This window comes from Phalaenopsis equestris, unplaced genomic scaffold (assembly GCF_001263595.1).
Source record: "Phalaenopsis equestris unplaced genomic scaffold, ASM126359v1 Scaffold000134, whole genome shotgun sequence".
In the NCBI taxonomy this organism is placed as follows: domain Eukaryota; kingdom Viridiplantae; phylum Streptophyta; class Magnoliopsida; order Asparagales; family Orchidaceae; genus Phalaenopsis; species Phalaenopsis equestris.
The window spans coordinates 4,184,897-4,194,353 of record NW_018164576.1 but is presented as its reverse complement, the minus strand read 5'-3'; the positions used below and the strand labels follow the sequence as shown (position 1 = coordinate 4,194,353).

General features: G+C 37.6%; 1 protein-coding gene across 1 annotated transcript in view; it reads left to right on the top strand.

Annotated features, from left to right (window-relative positions):
* LOC110021369 overlaps window positions 1-9,131 on the top strand; it is a 30,639-nt gene extending 21,508 nt beyond the window's left edge. Inside the window, exons 3-5 of the mRNA XM_020719838.1 lie at window positions 8,161-8,324; window positions 8,524-8,590; window positions 8,727-9,131. Of these exons, the coding sequence (XP_020575497.1) occupies window positions 8,161-8,324; window positions 8,524-8,590; window positions 8,727-8,774 (279 nt within the window). The 3' untranslated portion in view covers window positions 8,775-9,131. The remainder of the gene's footprint in view (window positions 1-8,160; window positions 8,325-8,523; window positions 8,591-8,726) is intronic.
* Window positions 9,132-9,457: the final 326 nt, after the last annotated feature.

Sequence of the window (9,457 nt, the reverse complement as noted above, 5' to 3'; positions counted from 1 at the left end):
GAACTCAAATCATTAGGACAAAACCTCAACTAAAACCAAAGCCAAAGGCCTCGATGAAATCAATATCCCGTCAATATCCCTTGCTTCAATGGTGCAAACCGAGGACTAATAAGAACCAAACCGAACCGCAACTAAGGCTCAAAACCAGGCTACAACAAAGGCTAGAAAACATCCTCATGCCATTGAAACATCAAAAACATAGGGCCACCACGTATTTCAAATAAGAACAACTATAGAACTTTTCCAAATCAAGGTAAAGTTCTTCATAGCATGCATTTTTTTCAAGCCAAAAAGAATTATAAGATGCCAAAACCGAGCCTTTCACACATACCGAGAAGACCAAATAAACTTTCTAATATTCCATGCTAGATTAGAATACATGAAAAGCTTCATGATACATATCCTAATATGCTTGTAAGAGGAGCTAACATTGTCTCAAAGCCATGTTTCAACCCTCCTAATTGCTTTCAATAGAAACATGCCACAGTAAATAGAAACATGCCATAATTTCACCATTTTAAGCAAGTAATCAAATCTAACTCCTAGAACATGCTCACATTTTCATTTCTAGATGGTCAAGTAACAAATATTTTAAAATATAGGTGCAATACCAGACTAGCATGTTGTACCATGCAAAGAAAACTATTCCCAACAGCCTAACTGAGAGAAACCGAAAGGGAGCAAGGCACAGAGGAGGGGAGGAGTACCTCTTTAAAGCAGAATCCAACACAAAAGTTTTAGAAAAATACTGCCCAACTCAAACTCATTTCCAACAACAAGAGGAAGCCAACCCAAGCACTATGAATTAAAAAAGAAAGTGAGAAAGAAATTTGGCAGAGTTTTCCCTTCCTCAGAGATTTTTTTTTAATGCTCTAAGTCGAGTCCTATATAGACGAGAGAAAGAGAAGAAGTGATCGAAGGGTCGTATTCGGCTCGAGGATACGGGAGGAGCAGACTCCCCATATGGGCGTGCGAGAGAGGTAGAGGATGAGATCCGATAAGGAATGGAGAGTCTGCGCTACGGTCGGGCGTGCCAGAGGCGAACGCGGGAACGAGCTGTTCCAATGGCACGAAGAGGGAGCGGACCAGACGACCAAACGAGCCAACCCTAAGGCCCACGGGATCGAGACACAGAAGAAGGGAGGGGAAGAAAAATAAAATTAGGTTAGGGATTAATATAAGTTAATAATAATAATAATATATTATTTATTATTATAATTAACACTTAAATGTGTATCTTTTCCCAGACACGTTTTCGTAGTGAAACGAACGTCCCCTTATGCAAAATCGACATTTCGGACGCGTGGGCGCAGTTCGTTTCGTCAACCGAAGTTGTTTAAGCAACCTCCTCGACGATCGGGATAAAAACGCATCACGATCCGAATCACGTCAAAAACTCGGCTCGAGCTCAATTAAACAAGACGGTGCGGAGCGACGATGCCAGGTAAACGCGTACAACCAATCCTAAGGCCAACAGTTCTTTAGGGATTCTCTTTGAGCTTCTTCACAGTAGCCCCACCTACTAAGTGCTAGAGGCCAAAACTACTATGCGGAACTTCAAATCGAGAGAAGAAAAACTCGGAATTTCTAACGTGGAGGGTTCCTTCTCTAGTTTTGTAGGAATAGTCGACAGAAAAGTCCTATGGCTAGATTCTAGATTGTAAAAAAAAGGAGAAACTAGGCCTCAACCAAAAGTGAGGTCAACAATGACCTATCGATGAGTTCTTTTTACGTCTCTGTAAGGGTTGTTTGCAATTTCAGCGTGACTCCAATCTCATGTTCTTATAATCTCTTCCTTTCCACTCTTGCACTCCATCTCCTTGTTGCTAAAATAAACCAAAAGGACCCGTCACTCTTCTTGATTATGGTGGAATGACTTAGGCGTATATACGTTTAAGTCAGGTTTAAAAATTCAGGGCTTGCTACATTTATGCATTTCTCTGGACCATGTACGCATTCCTGAAGTGCATTTATTTATGGGTGTATATATACGTAAGACAGGATTGATTTTTTTTTTTTTTTTTGTGGTTATTTCTATAAGATATTAGTGATCAAATTTAGAGGAATCAAGCTTAATAAACATCAATTATGCAAGTGTGTAACACTGATGACGTATAAAGTGCATGTAAAACTACAAATATAATTTTATTATAATTCATTTGGTGTTTAATAAATAATAGGTTGAATAGATTTCCCTTTTTATTATCTAATGTATCTCAAAAGTGATTCAGACATCATGGCTATCCTGTAAGCTTTTTGATCAATTTAAAGATTGATCAAGCTTTAGAAAATTTTGATTGGTCGTTGGCAACAAAGCACATTCATGCCTTAATTCTATTTTTTTTATTGATTTGATGAACCATTTTTTCTTAATTATCTTTATGTGCCGCAATTGGTGCTTATACTACCTTGGCAATATCCTTTTGTTCAGCTTCTGTTATATTAATATTGGTCTACCTATCTCTTTTCTTATTGTCATTTAAGTTTGAGATTCTTTTATGCTCTTATTGACCACATCACCACTTCCAGTACTGTCCAAATCACCACTACCAGCAGTCCCAACATAAAACCCACACCCAGTGTGAAAAATATGTATAGGTTTATTTCTCCATCTCCTATATTAGCTGGCTATTTGTGTAGTGGAGATAAGGAAGAGTATTATTCTATTTTACCATTGTATAGTTGCTCTCAGATAATGTAGTTCCTGCGACTGCTTCTTCTCTTTATTCTCATGGTATCAGAGCCTTAATGGGCAAAGCTGCTTTGTCGGCCCTCCTCATCACGGGAGCTCTTCTCATCTTAGTCACGAGCCCTGGTAAGCCCTCCTACTGCATTTTTAAGCTTTCTAATCTTCCTTTATCTCTCTCACAATGGATGAATCAACAACATCCGAATCCCAATCCTCCTTACTACCTACCCAAAACCTAAATATTCCTCCCTCCCTAAAGTTTCATGCAACTCAACTCAAACAATTCTCACATGGTCTCTTTACCCTTGAAACTTATCATCTTTGGAGAGCTCATATCCTCAAACTCGTCTCCGCAAATGGGCTTGAAGGGTTTCTCAGTGGTATCAATAGACCTCCCCCATTCGTTCTTCCTCACATTCTCCATCCCAAAACCACAACAAAAATTTGGGCCACATTGGAGCGTCGGCTACAACCAACAAACCGTTCACGGGTTATTCAGCTGAAAAACAAACTCCATAACATCTCGATGAAGGATCGTCTATTGTCACAATACCTAATGGAGATTCGCTCTCTGGTTGATCACATAACATCTACCGGTTAATGGATTGCCGCCTGCTTACAATGCGTTCAAGAGAGCTATCCAAACCTCTCTTCATCCGATAGCTCTTGATTATCTTTATGCCTTACTGTGCACTGAAGAAATCAACATCAACAACGATAATATCCAACCTCAAGAGGCAGAGGCAAACACCAGCAATCAACTCAAAGGCTTTTCTGGCAGAGCGGGGGGGGGGGGGGGTCTCAATGCAGTCTCCACGGTTTGGGTATTAGATTCAGGGGCTACGACTCGCTTCACAACTGATCTTAATTAGATTCCTCAAGCAGTTTCATACACCGGAAATGAACAAGTGTTGGTCGGAAACAATCCAAGTGTACAAATCCAAGTCCCAAATCTGCTATAAAATTGGGCAATCAGCCTTTTCTTGTTGGCATAGGAAAAACCTCAATTATACCTCAATAAATACAAATCGTGCTCTCAATGCAGTCTCCACGGTTTGGGTATTAGATTCAGGGGCTACGACTCACTTCACAACTGATCTTAATTAGATTCCTCAAGCAGTTTCATACACCGGAAATGAACAAGTGTTGGTCGGAAACAATCCAAGTGTACAAATCCAAGTCTTCAACGTAAGCTCAAACTCTCACAAATTCATCATACTCTATAACTTGCTCCTAACCTTATATGTATTCATCATCTAATTAAAGACAAATTTGCTATTTCTTTTGACCCTTATGGATTTGTCATTTATGACCCACAGGCTCTCCAGAAGCTCCTCCACAGTCCAAATAACAATAGTCTCTACTCCACTTCATCATCTACCTATATACCATAAGCATTTACTACTTCCCTTTCTAAATTTCAGCAAGTTGAGTTGCGGCATTGACGTTTGGGGCATCCGCATACGGAAATCATCGCAAACATTTTCAACCGCAAGTCCACTCTCACTCCATCCAGCTCCATATCTTGCCCAACATGCCACCTTACCAGGAGTCACAAATTATCCTTTGTATGTAGTATAGGAGATAAATACAAATTACTTGAACTCATTGATAGTGATGTATGGGATCCATTCCCAAATACTTCTTATCAAGGATATAAATATTATATAGCTTTTGTTCATAATTTCTTGAAATTTTGTTGGGTGTTCCCTATGTGTCACAAATCGGAAACATCCCAAATAACCCAAAATTTTATCACTCTTCTCCAACACTAATTTAATAACAAAATAAAAAAATTTCGCTCCGATGACGAACGAGAATACAACAACAATCAATTAAATATGTTTCTCATCAAACTTTGCATCTGTCATCAATTTTCATGCCCATATACACCCGAGCAAAATGACATCGTTGAATGGAAACATAGACTCGTTATCGAAACAACTCGTGCGCTTCTCCATCAAGCTCAACTTCCACATAAATTCTGGATTGATGCACTACAAACCACTATCTCATTAACCGAATGCACACAAAAACCATACACTGCATCTCAACATATGAACACCTACATAAATTCCCACCATCATACACTCATCTCAAGGTGTTTGGTTGCGCTTGCTACCCGTGGACAAGACTACAAACAACCCATAAACTTGAACCAACATCAATTCAATGTGTTTTTCGTCATTACTCCATACAATAAAGGGCTACAAATGCTTCCATCCTCCTACAAACAAAGTCATCATCTCTCGCCACATGGTGTTTGTGGAACATCACTTTCCATATAAAGACAAATCTTTTTCAACTCCCAAAACAACACAGCCTTCATTCTCAACCATACCACCCTTTCTTCTCCGACGCACTGTATACCTCACTCCATCACAAAACCTATCTCCATCTAACTCCAACAGCACCTCAGACATTGCTAGTCCCCTTCCTTCACAAAATTCCAATGCCACCAATCTTCCTCTCAATACTCCACCCATTCCCTCAGACTCAACACAGTCAACACCTCCAACAAATAAACCGAAGCTTCACCCTATGCGCACCAGGTTACAAATAGGCCACCTCAAACCGATACACAAATAAAATCTCAGCCACCAACTTGACCATCCTCTCGATTTTACCTCATACACTCAAGCGTCCAAGGATTTTAATTGGCGGCAAGCCATTGCTGCAGAATTCGAAGCTCTTCAGCGCAAACACATATGGATTCTAGTTCCTAAACCACCCAATCAAGTCATTCTTGGATCACGATGGACTTATACTACCAAAGTAAACTCCAAGGTGGAAGTAACTAAATATAAGGCTCGCCTTATAGCCCAATGCAACCGAAAAGAATATGACATCATTTATTTGGAGACATTTTGCCCTATAGCTAAAATGCCCACAATTTGCATCCTTCTGACTATAGCTCTTCATCAAAATTGGCCGGTGCTTCAAATTGATATCTCGGATGCCTTCCTCAATGGCACACTAAACAAAACCGTTTATATGAGAACCACTGAGATTTCATGATTCTCAGTTTCCACATCATTTTTGCTTATTGATGAAATCTCTTTATGGTCTAAAACAAACTACATGTCAATGATTTTCCACGTTGTCAGCCTTATTTAGGCTCAAACCAACGATCGTGTCTTTGTTCCTATATGTGTGGATGATATCCTCATCACTGGCAACAACTCCCAACAAATTTCTCAGCTACATACAGATCTCGTAACTCAGTTTCAGCTCAAGCACCTTGGCCCAATGAGCTATTTCTCGGCATTGAAACTCATAGGGAGGACTGCACCTACTTTCTAAGCCAACAAAGGTATGCAACACAAATTCTCTACAATGCTAGAATGCAGGATTGCCACTCGATTCAAACTCCTTTGCCCAAACCGAACCAAATATGCTGCAAACAGCCCCCTGTTTCACAATACTAAGCTATATCATCAACTCACGTGCTCACTCCAATACCTGACCGTAACCAAACCAGACATAGCCTATGCGGTGAATCACCTGTGCCAACACATGCATATGCCTACTGAGGCTCATTATGTATATCTCACGCATCTTCTTCGATATCTCAAGAACACAATTCATTTTGGCTTACAACTAAGTCCGGGAAACTTGCAACTACTTGTCTATGGTGATGCGAATTAGGTCGGAGAACAGGCATATAGGAAATCCATAATAGGAGTGTGCTTATTTCTCGGATATACTCCTTTCTCCTCGAAAGAAAGAAGATACTCCTATCTCCTGGACCTTAAAGAAACAATCAACGATTGCTTGTGCCTCATGTGAAGTTGAATATTGTGCCTTAGCCACCACTACCACTAATATCATTTGGGTAAGTTGTCTCATAGAAGAATTCAGCGTTCTTACATTAGAACCTACTCCTTTTTATTGTGACAATGTATTAGCGATCTCATTAGCCAAGAACCCAATTTTTCATGCGAGGACCAAACATATTGAGATAGATCATTATTTTCTAAGGGATCATATCAACAGCAACACTATCACTCTTAAGCACATCTAGTCCAAGGACTAAACAACAGATATACTTACCAAGATTCTACCCAAACGCCAATTCCAGTCAATTCGACTCAAGCTGAAGGTTCTTCAAAGACCCCTCACCTTGCCGGGGGGTTACTGACCACATCACCTGTACAAGTGTCAGAAAAGGTTATGTATAGGTTTATTTCTCCACCTATATTAGTTGGCTATTTGTGTAATTGAGGTAAGGAAGAGTATTATTCTATTTTACCATTGTATAGTTGCTCTCGATTAATGTAGTATTTGCAACTACTTCTCTCTGTTCTCATTTTTTCTAAATTCTATTTTAAATGGACAAAATATTGAATTAATTCTTCTGTTTTTTTTTCCCATAAATTAGGAGTTAATGGAACTAGAAAATGCAGTAAAAGGGTGGGAGATGAAATTAATATGATAGAATTACGAAGAAATGGGATATACCGTAGGGTATTTGACTAGGTATTATAAAAAGGATCTGCAAAAGCTAGAGCTGACACAACATACCTTCTGAAAGAAAATATGTAGAGGGATAGTTATGTTCGGCCTCAAATATTGTTTTACGAACCATTCATCATAAAATTGTTTTACGAACAATGATAGCTGACAATGATATTATGTTTTACGAACCATTCATCATAAAATTGTTGTTCTGCTTTGCCATTTGATTCAACCCTTTTTAATTGCCATATGATCAATTTAATTATATGTTCTTTAGCTGCTGCTAAAAAGACCTGAAAGTCTATTGGATATTTGATCTTTTTCATAGGATTTCCTTAGCTTTCCTTAATAAAAATAATAATAATAATATCTCTTGGATCTGCTTTAAAATCCTCATTCTATTTGACTTTATTTTTCTTCATTTATCCTTACTCTCATTTGCAAAACGTTCAGTATTTATAACCGAGAAAAGTGTCAATACAATCCTTTGAGTCTTTGTAGTGGGACCATTTCAATCCCGAGTCAAAAAAGTGTCAATTTAGTCTACATACTCTTTTAATATGAGCTGAAATAGTCTCCACGATGGGTTATTTCAGCCTTAATTTAAAGAGTTTGCGGTTTAATTTGACAATTTTATACTCTGGGGCTAAAATGTTCCCATTGATTTAGTCAGGAGACTATTTTGACACTTTACTCCTTTATAATCCTAGTCACTTGAGTAGCATTTCAGCTTTATAATATTGGATAAGCTGTTTTTTTAATTACACTTGAAGGCATTTAAAGCCCCATATATTCCAAATATTTCCTTGTTCCTCAATTTTAATATATATATATAATATATATATATATATATATATTAATCAGCTTGTTTAATTTGACATCCAAAAAGTGTTATTATGCATGATGCCCTTAAATTATCTTTTGGCATAATTCTTGAATTTGCAAGCCTTACAGAACTAATACTTTTTGCAGCAACTTTTGAATGCAATTATTCTTATGTTTCATTTATTCAGTGGACCGATGATTCCCTGGAGTCATCATCTCGTAAAGAAAAAGCTCATTTGTCCAGTCCAATGTCGAGGAGAACTGGCTTTGATAGAGGAAAGTTTGTCAGAAGGAGAGCTGTTAAGAGATGGACTCCACAAGAAGAACAGACATTGAGGGAGGCTGTAGCAAAGTATGTATCAAGCTGATACCAAAATTGATAATTTTACACGATTGTTCTTTCTGTATTTATCTGAAAATGACAAGGCTCTTTGTTGATTTCACATTTTTTCCTCTTTCTGCTTCATTTGCTCTTCACTGAGCAAGTTGAGATGCTGTGCTATTCTTTATGGTTTTATTTATGAAATTTCTCTCTTCTTTTGTGAACAAAGGTATGGCAAAGGAAACTGGAAATTAATTCTGAACCGTTATTCTGAAATATTTCAAGAGAGAACGGAGGTAGGATGTTGAACAACCTTCTTTTTTCTCTTTTTCGGCACTAGATGCATGAGCTACTTTTACACAATTGTTTTATCTTATTTTATTTTGTCTTATTTTATTTTATTTTATTTTTTTTGTTTTTGTATTGGAACAGATTGATTTGAAGGATAAATGGAGAAACATGTGCCGGCATTTGTCATAGGTCTCATTCAGCTGCAATTTCATCTTTTAGTTTTCTGCAATGTTTATTCTGCCCATGAAAATGTAACAAATTCAGTTGTTTTAGCCGTTATTTATCATTATTCAGCTATCATTTTTTTTTTCCATTCAAAGGTTCTTAATTGAGGGCTAGTTGGGCGCCACTACTTGCGGGGTTTTGCGCAAATGTCCACCTGATTATCTTTTGCAAATTCAGATTTTTGTCAGGCTTCTGTTTCTATTCCTTAGATTTTAGTTTTGGATGAAACCATGTTGAATTTCTTTTATTATTATTTGGAGTTAAATTTCGCTAAACTAGAGCCAATCGTAACCACGATCGTAACCCCCAATCGTAACCACCATGGTTTGAGATATTTTTCTCGATTAAATATAGGTTTTTTGCTTTCAATTTTAAATGCATTTGTGATTTTTTTAGTGCAATAGCCTATTTCTGAGGAATTCATCCTCTTATGAATTATGATAATGTGAGGTGTGAATTTCTACTCTAGTACTCATTTTGTTTTCATCTAATGTCCTCTTTGTATTTGTTCTCGGGTTTTAAGTATTCTTAATTTTGTTCAAATTTGACACAATTAAAAAATTTAGGGGTATTGAATATAACATTTTAACCGTCCAAACTTAAATATAACATTTCAACCACCCACTTTTTCCCACTAGTGAAGTCTT